This window comes from Myxocyprinus asiaticus, chromosome 26, assembly GCF_019703515.2.
Source record: "Myxocyprinus asiaticus isolate MX2 ecotype Aquarium Trade chromosome 26, UBuf_Myxa_2, whole genome shotgun sequence".
Taxonomy (NCBI): domain Eukaryota; kingdom Metazoa; phylum Chordata; class Actinopteri; order Cypriniformes; family Catostomidae; genus Myxocyprinus; species Myxocyprinus asiaticus.
In genome coordinates, this window is record NC_059369.1 from 22,330,469 (window position 1) to 22,358,426 (window position 27,958).

At 39.2% G+C, this 27,958-nt stretch overlaps 1 protein-coding gene across 3 annotated transcripts; it reads left to right on the top strand.

Moving 5' to 3' along the window:
- Nucleotides 1-641: 641 nt before the first annotated feature.
- On the top strand, nt 642-27,824 carry LOC127417232 (sodium/potassium/calcium exchanger 1-like). Of its 3 annotated transcripts, none has more exons than XM_051657095.1 (10): nt 642-750; nt 1,941-3,157; nt 13,717-13,779; nt 18,004-18,112; nt 21,882-21,965; nt 22,532-22,623; nt 23,557-23,820; nt 24,527-24,616; nt 25,876-26,042; nt 26,200-27,824. In XM_051657095.1, exons 2-10 carry the CDS (start codon nt 2,102-2,104, stop codon nt 26,447-26,449), a joined length of 2,175 nt encoding a protein of 724 aa, XP_051513055.1. In that variant the 5' UTR covers nt 642-750; nt 1,941-2,101; the 3' UTR covers nt 26,450-27,824. The 3 variants fall into 3 exon arrangements, with proteins under 3 accessions (XP_051513055.1, XP_051513054.1, XP_051513056.1); XM_051657094.1 differs by having other exon boundaries at nt 669-750; nt 1,944-3,157; XM_051657096.1 differs by having other exon boundaries at nt 669-750; nt 1,944-3,157; nt 22,535-22,623.
- Nucleotides 27,825-27,958: the final 134 nt, after the last annotated feature.

Below are 27,958 nucleotides of genomic sequence, written 5' to 3' on the forward strand. Positions count from 1 at the left end.
TATTGTGTTGTATTTTTATTGTATTTTTAATTATTTTATATTGTTATTATTTATTATTATTTTTCCTTTCCTTCACTTTTTATGTTTGTCTGTTTATTTGTGAGTGTATATATATATATATAGAGAGAGAGAGAGAGAGAGAGAGAGAGAGAGAGAGAGAGAGAGAGAGAGAGAGAGAGAGAAGTTTTGTAACTTTGTCCTATAACTCCCTCTCTCTCTCTCTCTCTCTCTCTCTCTCTCTCTCTCTCTCGTTAGAATAGAAAGATTCAGGAGATAGCTACACATCTTTGAAAAGCCTATGCTATAGACAAAAACTTAGAAATCAAAAGCATTCAAATGGCATTGTTGGCCATGTTAATAATAATCTCTAATAATATATAGGCTAATTCATATCTGATAATATTTGCCCAAGAGTTACATTAATAGATTTTAGGCTTTAATTTGTATTTTCAAATTGCAAATTTACATGAGCATTATTTTTCTACCATTTTTAAAGAAACGTAAATGAGCAAAATAATTGGGATTAAATGGTTAAAAACATAATGAGAGTGTGGGGAGAGAGTACATGTAATCCTCTTATTAAAAGACATCAGGTATTATGTATTGTGCTGATCCACGCTGAAGAGCTGTCTGCGGTGCGACCTGATTGACCTGAACCAGCGCTCACAGCAGCCGCGCCTTTCCTTGCAGCCCAGCTGTGAGCGAGACAGCAGCGATCAACGCACCGCCGCACGCAGCGCCTTTCAACCGGTGGGTTTCCTTAATCTGTAAAATTGTATTCCGTATCTGCGGACAAAATTCTTTGGCAATATGGTTCACTTTGTTACACTGTGATTTTTATAGCCCCTAAAGCAATGCTACCAAACTTCATTACAGTGTCAGTGTTGATGGGTAACACTTTACAGTAAGGTTTCATTCGTTTCATTAGGTATCATGAACTAACAGTAAACAAAGCATTATTTTTTTTTTTTTTTTTTTATACAGCATTTACTAATCTTGGTTAATGTTAGTTAATAAAAATACAATTGTTCATTGTTAGTTCATGTTAGTTCATGGTGCATTAACTAATGTTAACAAATACAACTTTTGATTTAAAAAAATGTCTTAGTATATGTTGAAATTAACATTAACCAATCTTAATAAATGCTTTAAAATTATTGTTCAATGCTATTTCATGTTAGCTATTGTTGTGAACTAATGTTAACAAATGGAACCTTATTGTAAAGTGTTACCTGTTGATGTTACTGTGTATTTACAACTGTAAATGTCAATTATTGGTTGCAAGAATGGTTGTGGAAGGTTAGTTTATGGTTATAAAAAATAAAACCTATACACTTTAAATATACTTAATTTTTAATTATTTTATGGACATTAGAGCAATGACACATTATTATTCTGATTATTTACAAAGGGTTGCCACAGGTTTTAAAACAAACATAGAAACATCACAGTTGGATATTTTCCATTCATTTTTTTGGACAGAAATGTGCAAGAATGTTTTTTCATCATCAGATATATTCATTGAGAAGTTGTATTGTCAATATAATTTTCAAAAAGTTAGAATTTGTATAAAATTACTATTACATGTGACCTGCTCCATCATTTTCATTCTCTTTGATCCAAAACAGATTTTAAGTTTTATGCACTTAAGTAAAAAGGAAAGCATGTGGGGAAAAATGAGTATATCTGTCAACACAACGTTTGTAGTACATACTATAGCGAATTCAACTCAAAATGTGTATCTGGGTTAAAGTGACTCAAAATGAGAGAGTAGGTCATTAACTGTATAATATAATTATGCTATCCAGTGCATTGTTTTCGTTTGATGAAGATCAAGTATTAGAACAACTTTGAGGAGTGTTATGGACACTGTAATCTGTTGATCCTATATTCAGTGTAGTCTATACAATTGTTGCATTCAGTGTTCATTTTATCCACAGTAGGTCTTTGAGAGGAAACCTTCACTACAGAGAAAATGAGTTGAAACGCTCTGTGAGAGTGTCCTGCATACCCCAGCATCTTCTGGGGTTAAATTTTGTATGGTCTGGGTGTTATTGCCCCCAAAAGCAATTTGGTGCCCTTTAGGAAACATAGTTGAAAAATGTTCCTGACTCGGAGAAAGAGACTTTATCTGAGCCGGATTATATTTCTTCTTTCTGGGGTTTTCCTTTGTTCTTTATATCAACTGACTGTTAGAGCCAGACTACCAGAACCCTGGCAAGAGACCCAGATAGCAGGGGACCCTGATGATGTCTCTGGTCATATTATGGAAACAGGGCTGTTGGCTGTGTCAGTGCATACAGCTAATTTGACCACAACTGTTGAGCCAAAGCACTCCAACCAGACAGATGGGGTCCAGCTGTTAGAAACAGCTTCAACTACAACAAAAACCCCTCCAACTATACCAACAACTACAGAGCCACCTACAACAACCACAAATAGGACAATCATCCACTGCATATATGTGGATCCAGACCTTCAAAAACCCACCCCAGTTCCCAGTCCAGCAACTGATACTACAACTCTGGTGCCCAACACTACAACCTCCAGACCCGGAGAGGCACCACACATGAAGGGCGAGTATCCGGAGGACATCTTCTCCATTGAGGACAGACGCAAAGGCTGGGTTGCTCTACACATTTTTGGAATGGTATACATGTTTGTTTCTTTGGCCATTGTCTGTGATGAGTTCTTTGTCCCTACGCTTGGGGTTATCACTGACAAATTGGCGATCTCAGATGATGTGGCTGGGGCGACATTCATGGCTGCTGGAGGCTCTGCCCCTGAACTCTTTACTTCCTTGATTGGTGTCTTCATCTCCCATAGCAATGTGGGCATTGGAACCATCGTTGGCTCGGCTGTCTTTAATATCCTGTTTGTGATTGGAATGTGTGCTCTGTTCTCCCGGGAGATGCTTCACCTCACATGGTGGCCTCTCTTTCGTGATGTTTCCTTCTACATCCTTGATCTCATCATGCTCATCATCTTCTTCTTGGACAACACCATTATGTGGTGGGAAAGTATGATGCTGGTGGGTGGTTATGCTCTCTATGTGATCTTCATGAAATTCAACGTTCAGATTGAGAAAGCCTTTAAGTCTCAACTCAGGAAACATAAGAGCATCGTCAAAGTCATCGCAGTGGAAGAACCTGAGAAGGTACGCCCCATTTATTTTGACTTTAATGTTCAGAGTTAGAGAGTCTCCAGTGTACTTATAAAACAAATCCACCATAGATAGATATTTATTCATATACATTTATCGATTTAGCAGACACTTTTATCCAAAGAGACTCAGTGTATTCAGGCTGTACATTTCATAAGCACATATGTTCCCTGGGAATTGAAACCACTACCTTGGCATTGTTAGTACCATGCTTTACCAATTTAGCTACAGGAACACAAAAACAAGGAACACAGATATGCAAGCCAGAAACATGAAAATTGACACAACTTAATCTCGAAGTCAAGTATTGTTTTGGATTAATTTAAATAAATTATTCAAATTTTCAAATTGTTTTTCTTTTTTTCTTTCTTTTGGAAATATTATTTATAATCAACCTATAGATTTTGAGAATGTCTGCTGTGGTAAACCATATAGTGTGAATCAGAAATTACTCTGCTATAATATATGCTCAAAGACGTTATAACAGAGCTATAATAGCATCCCACAAGGGCGAATGTGAATGTGAGTCACTTATGTTTATTCATAGAGAAGATATGCATGTGTTTGCAATTTTCTTTGATACACAGAAATAAAAGGATCTCTGGTGTCTGCTGGGGCCAGACATGGTTAATGAGTCCTGTAATAGGCAAGGTATTTGGAGCAGGTGCGTTTGGCTCACATTTTACAGCCCCAGTATTCGTGACACTAGGTTATTATTAAAATTGTGCAGTCATTTTCACAAGTTCTTTTCTTTATGTCCCTCAGCTTAGATGCTGCGGTGAGAGGGAGGTTTAGAGAGATCAACACTTGCAATAATCTGCTATAACATATTCACACTCAACTGTGTGGGAGGCTTCAAGCTGCGGATTATTGTAAACGTGTCTCATCCTGTGAAACGGTTATTCCAAGTGCATATGATATCATTAATTATTCATTTGTTTGAACTAATAACATCTGATGTGCAACAAGAGAAACAATCTCACCTTGTAATACATTATTGCAAATAATGGATAGATACTTTATTGATCCTGTGTGGAATATTAGCATTCACAGCCAGACAATCAACACCACTTTATGTTGTACACAGAATGTTGTGCAATACAATAAACATAGGACATTATAAAAAGTCTACATTAAAAACAATAAACACAAAGTTTAAAGTTTAAATATACACTGTTTTTACAATTAAGGGACAATATTTAAGAATAAACTTTGTAAACAGAGTCAGGGGTGGACTTAGCACTAGGCAAAGGTAGGTAACTGCCTAGGGCCCCCAGAAGCCATGGGCCCTCTAAAAATATAAATAATATGCTTTTTTATATTAGTGATATTTTAAATATCACTGTTATGGGGGCCCGAGTAGCTCAGCGAGTAAAGACGCTGACCACCACCCCTGGAGTTCGTGAGTTCGAATCCCAGGGCATGCTGAGCGACTCCAGCCAGGTCTCCTAAGCAACCAAATTGGCCCGGTTGCTAGGGAGGGTAGAGTCACGTGGGGTAACCTCCTTGTGGTCGTTATAATGTGATTCGCTCTCGGTGGGGCACGTGGTGAGTTGTGCATGGATGCCGCGGTGCATGGCGTGAAGCCTCCACACGCACTATGTCTCCGCGGTAACGTGCTCAACAAGCTGCGTGATAAGATGCGTGGGTTGACGGTCTCAGACATGGAGGCAACTAAGATTCGTCCTCTGCCACCCGGATTGAGGCGAGTCACTTCACCACCACGAGGACTTAGAGTGCATTGGGAAATGGGCATTCCAAATTAGGGAGAAAAAGGGGAGAAAATAAAATAATCTCGCTGTTATTTTCAGCACCATAAATGCAAGCAACCCCCTCCCCCCTCAGATCAGGCTGTAATGGAATATTCCAAGGTTTTTATGCATATGCAATTTCATAAACGGGTGAAAGTGAGCCAAACTGCTCGGACAGTTTTGTGTGATTTCACAGTATACTCTGTTACAAGTTACAAGCTAAACTACATTGTCACTAGTTCAGTATGGTTTGAATTTGTGGAGAAAAAAATATTCAACGAAATCAAGAAGGTAACACTGTCTTTCCAAATGGATCAGATAACTGCACAGCTTGCACTGCCACCCGCCGCTGCTTCCACGAGCACAGCACTCACTATAGTCACCAGTGCATAGTGTTGATGATGATTATGATCTGGGCATTGACAATCGTAAATAAAAAAAGTTTCTTCTTGGACTGTTAACTAGTTTTTGCCTTATTTAGCAGTGTAAATCTAGAAAACTTTATGTTTTCAAATTTAAAAGTTGATCAAAGCCTTCTGGAAACATGCAAAGTCAACTTTTTGTCTATTAAATTGGATATAGTTAATTCAAGGTCAAGTTGATGGAGAAAAAGTGCATTAAGAAATATTTTTATTGTGTTGTAGTGGTATGTATTGTAGTTCATAGTAGCCAGACTGTGTTTTTTATATAATGTGTTGTCAGACATTATTATTCACTCCTTTTTGGAAATGTGGCACAACCAGGGAGAAAGACACAACCACGGACACATTTTTGTTTGTTGTTTTCACAGTCTAGTGCTGTCACAGAGACTGATGTGGTATCTCAGTCAGGACACTTATTGTATTTCAGTGATAACTTTCAGGACTTAGGAATATTTCCTCCTTACTATTCCATAATATATATAAACAGTTGAAGTCAGAAGTTTACATATACCTTAGCCAACTACATTTAAAGTAGTTTTTCACAATTCCTGACATTTAATTGTAGAAAACATCTCCTGTCTTAGGTCAGTTTTTATTTTAAGAATGTGAAATGTCAGAATAATAGTAGAGAGAATGATATATTACAGCTTTTATTTCTTTCATCACATTCCCAGTGGGTCAGAAGTTTACATACACTTTGTTAGTATTTGGTAGTATTGCCATTGTTTAACTTGGGTCAAACGTTTTGGGTAGCCTTCTACAATAAATTGCTGGAATTTTGACCCATTCCTCCAGACAGAACTGGTGTAACTGAGTCAGGTTTGTAGGCCTCCTTGCTTGCACACGCTTTTTCAGTTCTGCCCACAAATTTTCTATCGGATTGAGGTCAGGGCTTTGTGATGGCCACTCAATACTTTGACTTTGTTGTCCTTAAGCCATTTTGCCACAAATTTATAGGTATGCTTGGGGTCATTGTCCATTTGGAAGACCCATTTGTGACCGAGCTTTAACTTCCTGGCTGATGTCTTGAGATGTTTCTTCAATATAGCCACATAAATTTCCTTCGTCATGATGCCATCTATTTTATGAAGTGCACCAGTCCCTCCTGCAGCAAAGCACCCCCACAACATGATGCTGCCACCCCCATGCTTCATGGTTAGGATGGTGTTCTTCGGCTTGCAAGCACCCTTACTGCTTTTTCTCTCTCCGGACGGATGCTTGACCACGCCCCCGCTGCCACATATCCCCACCGCCCGACTCAGGCTGGGGAGACATCCGGCCTGTCTACCACTCCCCCCCAATTTCTGGAAAGGAAGTCGGCGACAGCCATCTGCGCTCCCGGTCTGTGGACCACCTTGAACTTAAATGGCTGAAGAGCCAGATGCCAACGGGTGATCCGCGCATTGGTATCCTTCATGCGGTGGAGCCATTGGAGTAGGTGTGATCCGAGCAGAGGGTGAAGGCCCGCCCCAACAGGTAGTACCGGAGAGTGAGGACCGCCCACTTGATGGCGAGACAATCCTTTTCTACGGTGCTGTACTTAGTCTCCCTCAGCGAGAGCTTGCGGCTAATGTACAGCACCGGGCGCTCCTCCCCCTCCACCACCTGCGAGAGCACGGCCCCCAGCCCTCTCTCTGAAGCATCCATCTGCAAGACAAAAGGGAGAGAGAAATCGGGTGAATGTAAAAGTGGCCCACCGCAAAGTGCGCTTTAACCTGCATGAACGCCTGTTGACACTGCTCCATCCACTGGACCGGGTCTGGAACTCCCTTTTTAGTGAGATCAGTCAGCGGGCTGGTGACATCCGAATAATTAGGCACGAATCTCCTATAATAGCCAGGCAGCCCCAGGAACTGTCTCACCCCTTTTTTGGTCTTGGGCCTCGGGCAGGTCGCAATCACCGCAGTCTTGTCAATTTGGGGACGCACCTGCCCATGGCCCAAGTGGAACCCCAGATACCGTACCTCCACCCACCCAATCGCGCACTTCTTGGGGTTTGCTGTGAGTCCCACTCGTCTCAGCGATCTCAGAACCGCCCTCAGATGCTGCATGTGCCACTGCCAATCATTGCTGTAAATAATGATGTCATCTAAGTAGGCAGTGGCACAAGCCGAATGTGGTCTGAGGATTTGGTCCATGAGATGCTGAAACATAGCCAGGGCTCCAAACAAACCGAACGGAATTGTCACAAATTGGTGTAATCCAAACGACGTGGAGAAGGCTGTTTTTTCACGGGAAATTGGTGTCAAGGGGATCTGCCAATAACCTTTTGTCAAATCCAGTGTTGAATATAATCGAGCAGTGCCCAACCGATCGAGCAACTCATCAACGCGAGGCATTGGGTATGTGTCAAATTTAGACACCGCGTTGACTTTTCTATAATCCACACAGAACCGTTCAGACCCGTCACTCTTATGAACTTGAACAACCGGGCTGGACCAATCGCTGTGGGATTCCTCTATTACCCCCATATCGAGCACTGCATCCAATTCTTCCCAGACAATTTTCTTTTTGTGCGCGCGCCCCCTCTATCGATTCATTTACCTCATAATCAAGTTCCCCCACTCATTGTGTGACCTCAAAGGGTCCTTGCCACTTGGCGAGTAATTTTGAGCTCGATGTGGGAAGTAATACGAGTACCTTACCTCCTGGTGCAAATTCCCGCAGCCGAGTTCCCTTGTCATACAGTTGGCTCTGTCGTTCTTGAGCTTGGAGCAAATTCTCCTGTGTTAGTTGCCCCAAAGTGTGGAGTTTTGCTCTGAGATCAAGGACGTATTGAATTTCATTCTTACTGTTCGAAGGTCCTTCCTCCCAAGCTTCACGTATAACATCAAGCACGCCGCGCAGGCGCCACCCATACAGCAGCTCGAATGGGGAAAACCCAGTGGAGGCTTGTGGGACCTCTCGTACTGTGAACAACAGGGGATCGAGCCATTTGTCCCAATTTCTAGCATCCTCGTGCACGAACTTACGAATCATATTTTTAAGGGTTTTATTAAATCGCTCCACCAGGCCATCTGTTTGCGGATTGACAAATGCTGGTGCGGATTGATTTAATGCCCAATAATTCGTAAAGCTTGTGTAGTGTCCATGACATAAAAGTTGTGTCCTGATCGGTGAGGATTTCTTTCGGAATCCCCACCCGGGAGATTATTTAGAAGAGTGCCTCCACAACACTGCGTGCTGAAATGTTGCGCAGAGGCACTACTTCCGGATATCACATTGCATTGTCCACTATGAGCAATACAAAGCGATGTCCGCATGCTGACCGCTCTAATGGCCTGACGAGGTCCATTCCAATTCTCTCGAAGGGGACCTCGATCAGCGGAAGAGGGTGCTTTTGGGATGGCCGGTGGATTCACCAGTTGGCATTTGCGGCATGCCGCACACCACCTGCGGACATCGCCGCCAATGCCTGGCCAATAAAAATGGGCTAATAGGCGGTTTATTGTTTTTCTTTCCACTAGATGACCCACCATGGGATTATAATGAGCCACCTGGAACACCATTTCCCGAAGGCTCCATGCTATTAAGAGCTGGGTTGTATCTTCCTTCGTTTGAGCGTCCTGCGTCACTCTATACAACCGCTCGTTTATAATTGCGAAATAAGGATATGAAAGGGCGACACCCGGCTGGAGTTGTTGACCATCGATCACCTTTCCAAGGGGGGGTGTTGCCCTTCTGGCCACGCCTGCTGGCAGGCTTTCACGCCTTTCGAGACCTGGGAGGGAGACAAGGGGAGGGAAAAGAGGAGAGGGAAAGGGCAAGGCGGAGTGACAGTGAGAGAGAGAGAGGAGAGAGAGAACAAAAATTGCTCTCCAGTTCCCCGACTCGCCGTCGCCTGGTCCTTGACTACTCCTCCACCCTGTGGCAGACGACAGCCGCTCCTCCGACCTCTGGCGGATGGAATGCCCCTCCACCCTTGGAAGTGGCTCGACCACTCCAGGCGGCTGGCAGCGAGCCCCTCCTCCCCTCACGGACAGCGGCCATTCCACCGCATCCAGGCAGCTGGCAGTGACTCCTCTGTCCCCCGGCAAATGGCCGCAGCTGCTCCTTTGGGCGGACAGAAGTGGCAAGGACTCCACGACAGCGCATCCCTCCTCCTTACCGGGCTTCGGCACCAATGTAACAGGGCACAAGGATGGGCAAGGAGGAGGCGGGAACCGGACGAAGCATCAAGTAATATTTTAATGGAAACTTAAACAAAAGACACAAATATAAACACACACACATGGCAGCTGCGTGTGGCTCTCTCTCTCCTGAACTGCTGCAATTGGCTCAGCCTTATCCCTCTCCTTGGCTGATTAGCCCGATTGGGGGCCGCTGTGCAGACTCATGGCCCGGCCCGCCCTCCTCCTCGTCACAGTCCTTTTCTGTTTTTCTGGGATTGATTTGCACTTTTTGCACCAAACTACTTTCATCTCTAGGAGACAGATTGCATCTCCTTCCTGAGCAGTATGATGGCTGCGTGGTCCCATGGTGTATATACTTGCATGCTATTGTTTGTACAGATGAACGTGGTACCTTCAGGCATTTGGAAATTACTCCCAAGGATGAACCAGACTTGTGGAGGTCCACAATTTTTTTTCTGAAGTCTTGGCTGATTTATTTTTATTTTCCCATGATGTCAAGCAAAGAGGCACTGAGTTTGAAGATATGCCTTAAAATACATCCACAGGTACACCTCCAATTCAGTACAACTCCTATCAGAAGATAATTGGCTAATTGCCTTAAGGCTTGACATCATTTTCTGGAGTACTCCAAGCTGCTTAAAGGCACAGTTAACTTAGTGTATGTAAACGTCTGACCCACTGGAATTGTTATATAGTCAATTAAAAGTGAAACACACTGTCTGTAAAAAATTGTTGGAAAAATTACAAGCTTAATGTCATGCACAAAGTAGATAGATGCCAAACACTTGACTAAAATGTTTCTCATGATCTTAAAAATCTTTTGATCTGAAGGTGTATGCTTAAATGTTTAAAATTAGTTTTGTAGAAAAAAATATAATTGTGCCACCATATTAATTTACTTCATTATAAAATTAATATTTAATTTTAAAAAAAAAGTTTTTGAAATTGATAACTTGGACCAAATAATAAAGAAAAGTAGCCAACAAGTGCCCAACATAGTTGGGAACTCATTCAATACTGTTTAAAAAGCATGCCAGGGTGATACCTCAAGAAGTTGGTTGAGAAAATGTCAAGAGTATATGTCTGCAAATTCTAGGCAAAGGGTGACTACTTTGAAGATGCTAAATTATAACACAGTTATGATTTATTTTGGATTTTGTTTAGTCACAACATAATTCCCATAGTTCCATTTATGTCATTCCATAGTTTTGATGACTTTACTATTATTCTAAAATGTGAAAAAACAAATTATAATAAAGAATGAGTAAGTGTTTCAAAACTTTTGACTGGTAGTATATATATATATATATATACAGTACTGTGCAAAAGTTTTAGGCACTTGTGAAAAATGTTGCATAGTGTGGATGTCTTAAAAAAAATGACTTAAATAGTTTTCATTTATCACTTAATGTCATACAAAGTCCAGTAAATATAAAAAAAGCTAAATCAATATTCTGTGTGACCACCTTTGCCTTTAAAACAGCACCAGTTCTCCTAAGAACACCTGGATGCAGTTTTTCTTGGTTGTTGGCAGAAAGGATGTTCCAAGCTTCTTGGATAATTCGCCACAGTTCTTCTATCTATTTAGGCTGTCTCAATTGCTTCTGTCTCTATGTAATCTCAGACTGACACTATGTTCAGTGGGGGGCTTTGTGGGGGCCATGACATCTGTTGCAGGGCTCCCTGTTCTTCTATTCTAATCTTTTCTATTTGCAAAAGTAATGTTTGGGAGTCTAACATTTATATTTCCTATTGACACACTAAAGCTGAAGATATTAATAACCATCTTAAGACAAATGCTTTTGTGAAACATCTTATGTGTCTAAGACTTTTGCACAGTACTGTATATATATATATATATATATATATATATATATATATATATATATATATATATATATATATATATATATATATTGTTTATATATATAATAAAAGGGCTTACAACACCTTTAAGAGAAAATCAACGTAAATGTGTCATTTGGCTGGCTGGTCATTGAAGAGGGACCCATTCCTTTACTTTGCCTACGGTCTGCTGTGATGTACAAACTGTGTAACATATAGAGTGTTTAAATCTGATAAGTGTGATTGAAGCTTATATAGTGTAAGAAGGCTTACTGGACCCAGAGGACCCAAATCTCAGTCAAACTAAACTCACTGTATTGAACCTACCACAGAAGATTACCAAGTGCAGCCCTAACAATAGAAACAGAACATACAGAATGTGATATATTTTATATATTTGGGTGCTCATGTATGCCAGTACCACAATTTCTTATATTATAGTCTTTCATCCATTTTGAATGAAATAGTCTATTGTAATTTTGTGAAATGATGTAGAATTCAGTTTTATTTCTATTTCTATTTCATTCAGGCTTGGATTTGCTGCAAATATTCTAACTAAAAAAGACATAACTCTCTGTATGGATCACAGCCATCTATAGCATCTTAATTCAAGATGTGATGTTACTCTACTGCATGGATTCCAGTTTCGAATAGCAAATCATATATGCATATATATGATATACACCGATCAGCCACAACATTAAAACCATCTGCCTAATATTGTGTAGGTCCCCCTCGTGCCACCAAAACAGCGCCAACCCGCATCTCAGAATAGCATTCTGAGATGCTATTCTTCTCACCACAATTGCACAGAATCGTTATCTGAGTTACCGTAGACTTTGTCAGTTCGAACCAGTCTGGCCAATCTTTGTTGAATGCTCTCATAAAAGGCATTTCCGTCCACAGAACTGCCGCTCAATGGATGTTTTTTGTTTTTGGCACCATTCTGAGTAAATTCTAGAGAATGTTATGTGTGAAAATCCCAGGAGATCAGCAGTTACAGAAATACTCAAACCAGCCCATCTGGCACCAACAATCATCCATGCGATTATCTAATCAGCCAGTCGTGTGGCAGAAGTGCAGTGCATAAAATCGTGCATATACAGGTCAGGAGCTTCAGTTAATGTTCACATCAATCCATCAGAATGGGGAAAAAATTTGATCTCCGTGATTTGGGCTGTGTCATGATTGTTGGTGCCAGATGTGCTGGTTTGAGTATTTCTGTAACTGCTGATCTCCTGGGATTTTCATGCACAACAGTCTCTAGAATTTACTCCAAATGGTTCCAAAAACAAAAAACATCCAGTGAGCAGCAGTTCTGTGGACGGAAATGCCTTGTTGATGAGAGGTCAACAGAGAATGGCCAGACTGGTTCGAACTGACAAAGTCTATGGTAACTCAGATAACCGCTCTGTACAATTGTGGTGAAAAGAATAGCATCTCAGAATGCTATACCGAGATGCGGGTTGGCGCCGTTTATTAGGCAGGTGGTTTTAATTGTGTGGCTGATTAGTGTATATGATCATATAGGTATGATATAGAAATCAAATGGCCCTCCAGCAGACTATGAAGATTGCTTATTTGCTGTATTATTTAAAAAAAATGTGTAGTTATTCAATTTGTTATTTTTGTAGTAAACTATCCACTGGTATTTCCATTTTAGTTCAGAAAAACAGGAAGATTTGTTAAAAAGTTGTTTAGATCTGACTGCTTATTGTGACGAGGAGGAGGGTGTGGCTGGGCCGTGACAACGCATGCCCGGCGCTGAATTGTCGTATTCAGCTGGTAGGGGGATAAAGACAAGCCGGGAGAGCCAGTTTGTGAGAGAGAGAGACACACACGTGGCTGCTGTTATGTTTTATGTTGTTTTAAGTTGAGTTTGTCATTAAAGTTTATGTTGACTGATCTGCCAGTTCCCGCTTCCTCCTTGCCCATCCTTTACCCGTTACACTGATATTTACAGTCAGGGCCGTAGCAAGGTAATCTGGGCCGCCTGACTGTACATTGCTCTGGGCCCCTTTCCTATTAAAACATACAGTTTAGAATTTGTTGTGGGTCCCCCTGGACCTTTGGGCCCCTAGAACCGTTACCACCTTTCACCCCACTAGCTACGGCCCTGTTTTTCAGTATCTATACAGATTATAGTAGTATGACAGTCCACAAGCATACATGGGGTACATATTTGGTATATACCACTAGTTTACTAGTTTCACTCATAATGGTCTCATTTTATTCTGATGACATGAATATACAATATGTTTCATCAACTGTGCTGCAGTCTAGTCACCTTTAATCTCCAAAAGAAGGTGAAAGTCAGGCAGAAAAGACTTCATCAAAGGAAATCAAAGGTCAGATTGGTGGGTTATGTGCTCAGTAATGTTTCAAACTGTTGTTGCACATAGGACAATGGGACCTCAGGTGAAGACAACAGGCCAACTGAACCAGAAGACAAGAATCGATTAAAGGTAATGTAAAGCATAAGATTAAAATATGCAGTCCTCTGACAATGCTTAATGGAATGTTCTGGGTTAAATACAAGTTAAGCTCTATCCACAGCATTTGTGGCATAATGTTGATGATTAATTTCGACTCATTCCTCCTTTTCTTTAAAAAAAGCAAAAATGAAGGTTACAGTGAGACACTTACAATGGAAGACAATGGGGACAATGAAAGTGAATGTGGCCAATTTTTGGAGTGTTTAAAGGCAGAAATGTGAAGCTTATAATTTTATTAAAGCACTTGCATTAATTCTTTTGTTAAAACTCATGTACAGTTGAAGTCAGAAGTTTTCATACACTTAGGTTGAAGTCATTAAAACTCATTCTTTAACCACTCCACAGATTTAATATTAGCAAATATTATAGTTTTGGCAAGTCGTTTAGGACATCTACTTTGTGCATGTCATGAGTCATTTTTCCCAAAAAAATTTACAGACAGTTTTTTTCACTTTTAATTGACTATATCACAATTCCAGTGGGACAGAAGTTCACATACACTAAGTTAACTGTGCCTTTAAGCAGCTTGGACAATCCCAGAAAATGATGTCAAGCCTTTAGACAATTAGCCAGTTAGCTTCTGATAGGAGTTGTACTGAATTGGAGGTGTACCTGTGGATGTATTTTAAAGTCTATATTCAAACTCAGTGCCTCTTTGCTTGACATCATGGGAAAATCAAAAGAAATCAGCCAAGACCTCAGAAAAATTTTTTGAAACTCCACAAGTCTGGTTCATCATTGGGAGTCATTTCCAAATGCCTGAAGGTACCACATTCATCTGTACAAACAATAGTATGCAAGTATAAACACCATGGGACCACGCAGCCATCATACCGCTCAGGAAGGAGACACATTCTGTCTCCTAGAGATGAAAGTAGTTTGGTGCGAAAAGTGCAAATCAATCCCAGAACAACAGAAAATGACCTTGTGAAGATCCTGGAGGAAACAGGTAGACAAGTATCTATATCCACAGTAAAACAAGTCCTATATTGACATAACCTGAAATGCTGCTCAGCAAGGAAGTAGCCAATGCTCCAAAACTGCCATAAAAATCCAGACTACAGTTTGCAAGTGCACATGGGGACAAAGATCTTACTTTTTGGAGAAATTTCCTCTGGTCTGATAAGACAATAATTAAATTTTTTGGCCATAATGACCATCGTTATGTTTGGAGGAAAAAGGGTGAGGCTTGCAAGCTGAAGAACACCATCCCAACCGTGAAGCATGGGGGTGGCAGCATCATCTTCACACAAATCTTCAATGGATCACTGGAGCAGTGTGAATTCCCATGCTGCTTCAAACACTCAATCATTATTCCTGTCCCAAAGAAACCAAAAGTCACAGGACTTAATGACTACAGACCTGTCGCCCTGACGTCTGTGGTCATGAAATCATTTGAGAGACTGGTGTTGGCCCACCTGAAGAACATCACTGGACCCTTTCTAGATCCCTTTCAATTTGCTTATCGAGCAAACAGGTCTGTGGATGATGCAGTCAACATAGGATTGCATCATATCCTGCAACATGTGGACAGACCAGGGACATATGCAAGGATCCTTTTTGTGGACTTCAGTTCAGCTTTCAACACCATCATCCCAGCTATACTCCAGAATAAATTACACCAACTCTCTGTTCCCATGTCTATCTGTCAGTGGATTACCAGCTTTCTGACGGACAGGCAGCAGCTTGTGAGACAGGGGAAACTCACTTCTGACACCTGTACAATCAGCACTGGTGCCCCCCAGGGATGTGTGCTTTCCCCACTACTCTTCTCCCTCTACACCAAAGACTGCATTGCCAAGGACCCCTCTGTCAAGCTCCTGAAGTTTGCAGACGACACCACTGTCATCGGCCTCGTCCGAGATGATGATGAGTCTGCATACAGAAGGGAGGTTGAACAGCTGGTGCAGTCAAAACAAGCTTGAGCTGAACATGCTCAAAACAGTGGAGATCATAGTGGACTTTAGGAGAAACACCCCAACACTGACCCCCTCACCATTCTAAACAGCACTGTGGCAGCAGTGGAGTCATTCAGGTTCCTGGGCACTACCATCTCACTGGACCTGAAGTGGGAGACCCACATTGACTCCATTGTGAAAAAGGCCCAGCAGAGGTTGTACTTCCTTTGCCAGCTGAGGAAATTCAACCTGCCACAGGCACTGCTGATACAGTTTTACTCAGCAGTCATTGAGTCTGTCCTCTGCACTTCAATAACTGTCTGGTTTGGTTCAGCTATGAAATCAGATATCAGAAGACTACAAAGGACAGTTCGGACTGCTGAGATGATTATTGGTTGCCCCCCCCCCCCCTTCAAGAACTACACACTTCCAGAGTGAGGAAAAAGGCTAGAAAAATCACTCTGGACCCCACTCACCCTGCCCACTACCTTTTTGAAATGTTGCCTTCTGGCCGACGCTTCAGAGTTCTGAGCACCAGAACCGTCAGGCACAAGAACAGTTTTTTCCCTCAGGCTATCATTTTTATATTTATCCAACACATCCAACCTCTTCTGCCATTTCATTCCTCTGAAAAAAACAAAAACAAAAAAAAAAAAACATTTGTGCTGTACATAACAGATTTGTATTTGCACTGTACATAACAGATTGTATTAGATTTGCACTACCCATGTGTATGTGTGTATGTATGTATGTGTGTGTCTGTACGTATATGTATAATTATTTTTATTTTTTATTATTATCTATGTCTTGCTGCTGTTTTTGTATTGTTGTACACTGGAAGCTCCTGTCACCAAGACAAATTCCTTGTATGTGTAAGCATACTTGGCAATAAAGCTGATTCTGATTCTGATTCTGATGTTGTGGGGGTGCTTTGCTGCAGGAGGGACTGGTGCACTTCATAAAATAGATGGCATCATAAGGAAGGAAAATTATGTGGATATATTGAAGCAACATCTCAAGACATCAGCCAGGAAGTTAAAGCTCGGTCACAAATGGGTCTTCCAAATGGACAATGTCCCCAAGCATACCTTTAAAGTTGTGGCAAAATGGCTTAAGGACAGCAAAGTCAAAGTATTGGAGTGGCCATCACAAAGCCCTGACCTCAATCCGATAGAAAATGTATGGCCGAACTGAAAAAGTGTGTGTGAGCAAGGAGGCCTACAAACCTGCCTCAGTTACACCAGTTCTGTCTGGAGGAATGGGCCAAAATTCCAGAAACTTATTGTGAGACGCTTGTGGAAGTCTACCCAAAAAGTCTGACCCAAGTTAAACAATTTAAAGGCAATCCCACCAAATACTAACAAAGTGTATGTAAACTTCTGACCCACTGGGAATGTGATGAAAGAAATAAAAGCTGTAAGAAAGTGAAAGAAAAAAAATCATTCTCTCTACTATTATTCTGACATTTCACGCAAATAAAGTAGTGATCCTAACTGACCTAAGACAGGGAATGTTTTCTACGATTAAATGTCAGGAATTGTGAAAAACTGAGTTAAATGTAGTTGGCTAAGGTGTATGTAAACTTCTGACTTCAACTGTATTATTTGAGCTGCAAAGTTGTTTAAAATGTTGTTTTTACAGTCATTTTAGGGTTTTAGGGTTTGTTGACATTACATTGTCATGGTAATGGTTTAAGCTGTAAAATTGCCTATAACTTTACACAGAAAATGTTAGTAAGTGATTTTATCAAACTAAAATCATGTTTACACACATATTGTTTATGTCTTGTGGCTATACTTTTGAAACAGTGAGTATTGTAATGTAAAGAAAATTGGCCCTCATTCACTTCCATTGTTAAGTGCCTCATTGGAACCAAGATTTTTGCTTTTTTTAAAGAGGGACGAGTCAAAATTCATTTTTGTGGTAATCAATATTATGCCACAAACGATTGAGCTTAACTTGTATTGAACCCAGAATATTCATTTGAAGGTGAAGTTGGTCTAAATGACTTTACTAGTGTCACTGAAATGGAATTGCAAAAATAACTTCACACTCATCACTTTTAAAAAGTCATGTAGACGCATCAGATACACACATCATAGCCATGAAATGATTTGATGGATATTTGCTGTCATATCAAGATGAGATTATTCATTTACAGTAAGTAGCATATGAAATTTAACAATTTATTATATTTATATTCTCCATTTAGTGCATTAATTCTATTCCTTGCAAATGCAAATGTTAATTTTCTTCACATGATTATTTAGCATGAGCATTTTCTCCTATTGTGTAGCTGAAGCCCACTTTGCAGCGCGGGGGCAGTTCTGCTTCTCTACACAACAGCACCATGAGGAACACCATCTTCCAGCTGATGATTCACACACTGGATCCTCTCGGAGAGGGTATGAGCACTTCAGTGTCTGTCTCCTCATAATGAGAACTCCTTAAGCAAACATTGCACAAAGCATTCTAGATTTCCTCCTTTGCATGATTACATTTCTGGTGGTTTAAAGAGATAGTTGTATTTAAAAAAAATACAAATTCTGTCATCATTTTATCACTCTCATGTTGTTCTAAACCTGGATTACACAAAAGGAAATGTTAGGCAGAAGGTTAGACTCAGTCACTATTCACTTTCACTGAATCTTTTTCCATACAATGGAAGTGAGAGATGACTGAGGCTAACATGCTGCCTAACATATTTTCTGTTCCATGGGAGAGTGAAAGTCATAAGGGTTTGGAACAAAATGAGGGTGAATTAAATGATGATAGAATTTTCATTTTTGAGTGACTATCCTCTTGAGATAATTTTGTGGATGCATACTGAAAGAGCAGATTTGTCTTACAAATCAGTGTTCAAGAGCATGTTAATATTAAAAGGGCAGAAAAAAGTATATGTTAAAGATGGAGTGCTCTCTTTTTTTTAATTCCCTTCTTGAAGATTCATATTATTTCTGTCTTTTAATTAAACTGTTTACAAGCGAATGGTTTGCTGGAGGAAATTAAATGATAGAGACATAAGAGAGGGGCTTGAAATTGTTATATCTCCAGAACTAAATATTGAAATTGCTCATTCTTTAGACTTCAGATTCCACAGTTTCACTTTTGTAAGAAACTTTTTGTAATCAAATATTAAAACTAAGTTTATGATTGTATAAAGATCAATTATTGTATAAAATTGTAGAAAGATCAAAATACCAAATAATTTACTCTATTCCCACAGACAAGTGTTGTATGAACTTCAGAAGTGTAGCAGGAGAGTCCCTTTGTCCTTCTCCCAGTACAAGTGGATTAGCAATGTGTGTTCCATATGATGACAGCACTAAGTCCAGATTGATACTAAGAAGATAAATAGCTCTTTCTCAGTCTGTGGAGTGGAGAGTGATTCATAGTAGTGAGAGGAGGGATGGGCTTACCACAATGGCTCTATGACATTTTGTCATGTCACATCAACGTGTGTGTTGCCATTTAATCATACACCATAGTCTTTTCAAGTTCCATGTGGGGTCCCAATGAAATGGTGTGTGAAACTAATAATGTTATCATAACAACAAATGAGTCATGAAAAATGGCACCCCCTACTGTGAGCTATACAAAAATAATCCAAAAAAAATAAAATAAATATATAGTGGGATCAAAAGTCTGAGACTATATACATTTTTCTATTTGTTTATTTGTTTATTTGCTTTTTTTACAAATTATATTAGCATAACAATTTGTGTGAAATGTTCAATGAAAATGTTCTCCCCCTTTTGGTTAAATAACAGCATGCACTTGAGCTGGCATTGTCTGTATAAAACTTGATCATCTGTGTTACCCCAGAATGATCTGTCAGTGTTCCAAACATCTAGTGTTCTTCCATGGAAGCAAGAAAATCTGACCTTTTGTACAAAGTCAGTCACAAATTTGCTGTTTTGATTAGTGACCTAGAGATGCAAAACCTGCAAAATCTTAAATATTTCTTATTCATTTTGCAACCTAATGTTTCTTTGTTTAATATTTTCAAAATCTTAAAACTGTATATTTCCAGTTTTCCAGTAAATAGGATTTTGAATCCCTGATTTTCAATGTGGAAATCTCAGATTTTGGACCCCACTGTATACTGTATGCATACTGTGCTTTGAATGTATATTGATATCATACTGTTTGCAAATCTTGCATGTCTTCTTGATGGCCACATCAAGCAGAAACTCTGTTGGTGAGGTCGCTGTGAGGTCAATGGTTGATTGGGGGGGGGGGCGGACTGCTGTGGCTGATTGACCTTCAGTCTGTCCTCAGGAGGTTGTGCAGCACCTGCACTCTTAGGGTCCCAACACAACCTCCCAGCCCTATGCTGCTCCATCTTATTAAGCAGCTTTTGATTGAGCTCATAAAGGCTGGATCAGAGCCAGGCTCCTGCTGCTCAATCCTGTTATTGTGATGGGGCCCCTTTCAATTACAGGCTGTACTATTCATTCATAGGTTGCGGCGATCTACATTGGGGTTAATAAAGTTAAACTGATAAGAACTTAACAACTAGGTTGAAAGGACCTGACTTACACTGCCTTAATACACCCTGTAACCATCTTGCTTGTCAGTATTTGGGTGAATCTCACAAAGAAATGTTTGGGTAATATTTTACCCTAAAATAAAAAGGAAATTAGATTTTGCATAAAGAACATGAAGCCTATTTTAGGGCCATTAATATTATTATTATTATTTTATTTTTTTGCATCGTGACATGAACATTTTAAGTTTCATGAAAATTAAGCTTATGTTCCCCAAAATTCTAATTATTGTAAGGCAACAATTCCTGTTGTCATTGCTGTTATGTGAGAAAAATCTTATTCTTGGTACTGTGATATAAGATTATTAAATTATGAATAATTAAATTAATTCTGTCTTTAATGAGCATAATTACATTTAGTACAATAAAAATACCACAATGTATATATTTTATTTTATTTTATTTTTTTTTTGGATTTTTCCCCTTTTTCACCCAATTTGGAATGCCCAATTCCCAATGCCCTTTTAAGTCCTCGTGGTTGCGTTGTGATTCTACCTCAATCCGGGTGGCGGAGGACGAATCCCAGCTGCCTCCGCGTCTGAGACCGACAACTCGCGCATCTTATCACGTAGCTTGTTGAGCGTGTCGCCACAGAGACATAGCACGTGTGGAGGCTTCACGCCATCCAACGCGGCATCCGCGCTCAACTCACCACGCGCCCCACCAAGAACGAAGCACGAGGATGACCAAAATTAGATTTTTTATTTTTACTTTTTTCATTGTATAAGGCTACTGATAATTGGGGAAAAGGTTTTTAATTGTACTTTACTGTCTTAATAATTTGTATTCAAAAAGTTTGGAGTGAAATATGACCCAGGCATTTTTCTTGACAGTTTCATGAGATTTGCTCTTATGCATTTTTACCTTTTAGAGTCTTCTTTATGAAGCCTTGCAAAACTTGCATGAAGTGTTCTTTGAACAAATCTAAGTGCAAAGTTCTAACATTTAACAATGCACATATGGGGGGGTCTGGGTAGCTCAGCAAGTATTGACGCTGACTGCCACCCCTGGTGTCACGAGCTCAAATCCAGGGCGTGCTGAGTGACTCCAGCCAGGTCTCCTAAGCAACCAAATTGGCCCAGTTGCTAGGGAGGGTAGAGTCACATGGGGTAACCTCCTTGTGGTTGTGATTAGTGGTTCTCGATTTACTCCGGATTGAGGTGAGTAACCGCGCTACCACAAGGACCTACTAAGTAGAGGGAATTGGGCATTCCAAATTGGGAGAAAAGGGGATAAAATAATAATAATTATAATAAAACAAAATGCACATATAAGTGTTTTTAAAGGATATTTGAGGAAGATTTGTGACATTCACCATGCATGGCATTTATTGTATATGAATCTACTTTTACTCATTAGAGTCAGTGTTTAATGGTGATGCAAAGGCTAGAAGCTCTTTGGAATGTAAAGGTAAGGGATTCATTTTTGTGATGTCATTCTTGTGATGTGATTGCTGTGTTGTAGTAGCCTGTGAGATGTGAGGAAATGACATCATAGTTTTGTATAACGTCTGTCTAATCAGGATTTTTGTAAGGTGTGGTACTGTCATTGTTGCCCCTGACAGTATCAGTCAAGTACATTCAAGAAAAATATTACAGCTATATTCTTCCTTTCCTGGTTTGCAGTGAAATTTAAAGACAAGGCTCAGATTTTGAACGACATGGCACGGGGGAAGGAAGAGAGCAAAAAGAAAGAAAAATCTGGTGAAGGTGAGATCTTATAATCTCAGTCTGTTATATTATGATTGCACAGAGCTTTGTAGACAGTCTGTGGATTGTCGTATCTCACAGATGAGCTCTGTTGCATATTCAAAATGGTTATTAATGTTGCATTTCCACAAGCGGTAACACACCAGCTGTGTACTGGATGAAAGGTACAAAGAGAGGGCACACTGCCAGGAATTTGGCCTGTTTTTCCCTCTACACAGCATCTCTGCATTCCATGTTTCCACCTTTTGTTTCTACTCGAGAGCTGCTTTACACATTAGCTGACATAATGACCAAGCTCTATCTCATGAATTAAATATGAGAGGCTTGGAATCAGTGAGGATTATCTTGTGCCGCAACTGTTGCGTTTGAAATTGTAGCCAAATGATAAAGTGATATTATTCAATATGAAGTGCCTCGCTCCTATTGAGGAAATCTTCACTTCAAATCTGAGAGACGAGCTTGTAGTATTGCTACATTTCTAAAGTAACTGCAGTCTTGATTGATTGTGGATTTCAATACTTGTGCTTTCTTTTTGTGGTTCAAAAAACAAACAAAAACAATCTCAGTAGGTGATCAGATGGAGCAGTCCAAGGATTCCAAAGACACGGCTCATGCAAACAAGCAAGAAGGCGCCAATCAAAAACCTGAGGCGCAAAAGGTGGGCCCTTTCCTGCATCTCAAAAACAGTCTGGAAGAAGAGAAACTGGCTCTGTCACACTTGTGTGCTTTTAATGAACTTGTCGAATCCTTACCTTGTTGTAAAGCCAATCTGTCCATTATTGTATGTGGTTCATTTTAATCAATAGTTCACCTAAAAATTAATCTTCTGTCATTATTATCCCAGCCACTCTTTTCCATATAATAAAGTGAATGAGGACTGGGGTGGTCAAGCTCCAAAATTACAAAAAAGCACCATAAATAATTAAATCATATCATAAATGTGATCCATACGACTAGTGCACTATTGTCCATGTCCTCTAAAGCCATGTGATTGTGATTGTGTGATGAATAGACAGAAATGTAAGCCGTCATTCACTGAAAAGTGAAAACCTTGATATTCGCCCTAGTACATTCATTAGACTTCATTAGAGTTCATAGTAATGTCCAAATCATGAACAAATTGTTCTTTTGAATCAATTGATTCAGTTAACAAAACCAGGTCTGAATGTTTCATTCACAAAATGGACCGATCTGGTTCATTGACTCATTATGTAGCAATGGTTAACTGATCACTGGAGATGAAGATTATCAAGAATAGCAATTTAAAATTTTGTAAACTTTTGTATGGCAACAGAAGACATGGATTATAGGTTGTATAGAAATTTTTTGCGAAACATTTATGGTGCTTTTTATTCATTTGGGAGCATGACAGCTCTAGTCCGCTGTCACTTGCATACTGTACATGGAAAAGAGAGGCCAGGAAATTCTTTAAAAAAAATCACCTTTCATGTGCCACAGTCATGCAGGTTTGGAATGACATGAAGGTGAGTAAACAATGACAGAATATTATTTTTGGGTGAACTGTTTCTTTAAGTCAGTGAATCACATATTTGGTATTATCTTTTTCACTTATGTCTGTTTCTGTTTTAAGGAAGGGGACAATGCAGCAGGAGGTGGATCAGAGAAGCCAGGAGGTTCAGATGGCTCAGAGAGTAGTGAGGAAGATGACAGTGATGAAGACAGCGATGAGGACAGTGATGATGATGAAAATGAAGATGAAGCTGAAGAGGACGGGGACAATGAGGAACCTCTGTCCTTAGAATGGCCAGACACCAAACGTAAACAAGCCACGTATTTGTTTCTGCTGCCCATCGTGTTCCCATTGTGGCTGACAGTTCCAGATGTCAGAAACCCTGTGAGTACCAAACGAAACATCCCAATATGCACAATCACATGATTAGCAATGTTTTTCTTGTAGGCTTAATACAGGTAATGGTGGACACTTTCTGACCATTTGTCATTGCTTTAAATTTTAAGTGAATGCCTTAGCTCTCACACAATACCATCTGAAATAGGTAAAGATCTCCACAATAAAGAGTAAACATGAAGAAATATTTAACTGCAAAAACTTAAGTGTTACATATTACCTTTATTCACCCTATATTTGCACCATTGTGAGGACATTTGATAGCATTGACATGCATGCTGTATATTCTGATCACTTGACATTAGTAATCTTTAACTACTATGTTGTAACATTGAAATACATACAATACAACATATCTAGTGTGTAACTACTTGTTGTTCTGCAAAATTCTTGCAAGATTCACATTTGCTGCTACTGAGGTTGAGGTACAGGTAGGTTTAGGAGTAGGGGTAGCGGTAGGGTAAGGGTTTGGGTTACAGTTAGAATTAGGGCAGTGGTTGGTTGGGTTAGGGGTAAAGTTAACAGTGTAACTACAAATGTAATTAAATGCAGGTACTATAAATGTAATTGCAATGTAACAACATGAATGTACATAATAAGTACATTGTATCAAATGCTTAAGTACATAGTAGTTAAAGACACCTGATATATAGTGGGACCCTCTGTTCTTATTGTTGTTGTTTTTTTTCCACAGGCTTCAAAGAAGTTTTTTGCCATCACCTTCCTTGGCTCTATAGTATGGATTGCAATATTTTCCTATCTTATGGTGTGGTGGGCACATCAGGTCAGTGTAGAAACCACTGTTTTTAAATACTGTGCCCCCTAAAAGTATTTTGACACATTAACCACACTTAAAATGTATGTATTTGCATTAGATAACAAAATATCATATCAAGTGGATTTATTTTAAAGAAAGATAGCACAAGCACAATCTTTTTTCGGCAAACATAAAAAAAAAAAGAAAAAAGAAGTTCGATTGATTTATGATTATAGTACAACAGATTATAACAGATTTATAATTATAAAACAACAAATACAGTTTAAAATGAAAATGTTAGTGGAACATATCAATGGTTACTCTGCTAATGTACCTGTGTGAATATTCTGGGTTCAATACAAGTTAAGTACAATCAACAGCATTTGTCGCATAATGTTGATTACCACAAACATTTATTTTGACTTCTCCTTTTCTTTAAAAAAAGTAAAAATCTGGGTTACAGTGAGGCACTTATAATGAAAGTGAATGGGGGTCAATTTCTGAATGTTAAAATACTCACTGTTTCAAAAGTATAGCCACAAGACTCAAACAATATGTGTGTAAACATGATTTTAGTGTGATAAAATCACTTACTAACCTTTTCTGTGTAAAGTTATATCCAATTGTACAACTTGGTTGTCATGACGATATAATGCCAACAACCCCTAAAACCCTAAAATGACTGTAAAAATTACAATTTAAACAACTTTACAGCTCAAATAATACACAAGTTTTAACAGAATAATTAATGCAAGTGCCATTATAAAATTATAAGCTTACATTTCTGCCTTTAAACCCTCCATAATTTGCCCCCATTCACTTCCAATGTAAGTGCCACAATGTAACCTTGATGTTTGCTTTTATTAAAAGAAAAGTAGGGACCAGTCAAAATACATTTTTGTGGTAATCAACATGATGCTACAAATGCTGTTGATAGTGCTTAACTTGTATTAAACCCTGACTATTCCGTTAACTTGAAGATCACACTGACTTCATACATCCACCAAAATGACTTTGACATCAGCTATTTAAAAGTAATTGCAAAAAAAAAAAAAAAAAAACAATGTATTCAGTATTGAGAAAAGGTCTAAGATCATTTGTTTTCAGATGTCACTTGGTTTGATATTTTATTATCTAATGCAAATAAATTCAAACATTTGTAAGTAGGGCACAAGTGTCCAAATACTTTTTGGGGCCACTGTAGTTCTGGTCCTGTTTGATACGTTGATGTTTATAAGTAAAAATACTGCTTTATAGTGCACATTGTTCATCATTTTCTTTCCTAGGTGGGTGAGACCATCGGCATCTCAGAGGAGATCATGGGTCTGACGATTCTGGCCGCAGGAACATCCATTCCTGATCTTATCACCAGCGTGATTGTAGCTCGTAAAGGCTTGGGAGACATGGCTGTCTCAAGCTCTGTGGGCAGCAACATATTTGACATCACTATGGGGTAAGCCGATTCATACATAGCGGAGTTTTGTAAATAATTTTTCTCTGCTTGAAAAGTGTAGCTGTGCTATTTTAAAATAAATGCCATTTGGTTTGAAATTTTTAAAGGCATTTTTTAAGTGTGGCTTAAGTATCCAAATACTTTATCACTCTTACAGGCTGCCGGTGCCCTGGCTGATGTACTCGCTATGTCATTCGCTGGCCCCAGTGACTGTGAGCAGTAATGGGCTCTTCTGTGCCATTGTGCTGCTCTTCATTATGCTCCTCTTTGTCACCATCTCCATCGCTGCCTGTAAATGGAGGATGAATAAAGTGTTGGGATTCACCATGTTCATCCTCTACTTTGTGTTCCTGGTGCTCAGTGTCATGCTGGAGGATCGGATCATTGTATGCCCTGTGTCCATCTAACAGTTTTGATACACCTTAACATTCAGCCAGCACTGAATGGAGACTCATGCGTCACCATTAGAAATGCTCTGAACTGTCACTTTACATATAAAGTATTATGTATTTAAAGCGTCCCTGGACTCAGTGAGGTGTTTTGTCATACAGTCCATGTTCCAAACCTGTATAACTTTCTTTCATTGAATACAAAACAGATTTTAGACAGTATGTTAGCCTCAGTCACATTTAATTTTCATTGTATGGAAAACAATGAAAGGCTAACATCTACTTCTGTGTTCTATGGAAGAAAGATACATCATACGGGTTTGCAACAACATGAATTTTCATTTTTGGGTGAACTGTCCCTTTAAAATGAAATACTCAGTAATGTAATGTGTCACAGTAAGTAGTCACCGGCCCTGTCCAAAATGACACCCTCTGAGTCCATATTATGGTGATGTAATGCTAAATGGACTGCTGTGAGGTCCGCACCAGTGTTGGCTTTGCAAAAGGGCATTGAGGCTTCATGAAGAAGCATTCTTGAGTCCTGTTTTGAACTGTTAAATGACAAATGGGACACCTTACTGTCTTGTGGACATCACAGACACATAAACAAATGCCAGTAGACACATTATCAGTTTCCACATTAAATGAACTATTAAAATGCAAAATATGGAAAACATTTTTTCTCTCATGTTGATGATCTATAAAAATCTGAGGGTGATGCAGTTAAGTATTTACTTCTATCTGGATTGTCGACAGTTGTCGACAACAAACAGAATCACCAAGATATCGTCATAACAGAAACCTCGTGAAAACTGGAAATGTCCCTTTAATTTTTTTCCATAATAAAAAGTTGTTTCCAAATGTATTTTTGATGAATTTTATATTGTGATTGTATTATCTGATGTTGTGAATTTTAAGATAGCTACAGTATGAGTGAATTCTTCTTTCCAAAGTGTATGCAGAAATCACAAAATGTGAAAAAATGGTGAACTTAGTGTAAATTATGTAATTTAATAATATTCTGCAATGGAATTATTTTTGTAACTTTGAAAACCATTTCATTAGCAAGCGTTTTAAATGCAGATCTTGTGCTGTATGTAAAATATGATTGACTTTTTTTTCAACATACAGTAAAAGTAGAATCAAAAGACTTAACTAATTCTAATGTAATCAGTTTTATTCTGATACAAACAGTTGTGAATTTCCATACAAATATCACATTGCTGTTTGAAGAATGCTGAAGAGAGAGGATGCTCATTGTAAATATTCTCTTGTCAGTTCTGCACCAAATTAAATGGGGTTTGAAATGTGGCGTGTGTCTCGCTTTCTTGTAAATGAACAAACCATTTATAGTAACACAAACATACCAGAGCCAGTTTGAGTGTGTTTATTTACAGTTATAACATTTTTATAGATCTGGCTCAGATCTGACAAAATTATATGTACAAATATAAATAGAAGTAACAAGAAGTATGTAAAGCACATTGCCCTATAACATAAAATTATATAAAAAAAAAAGATTTACAC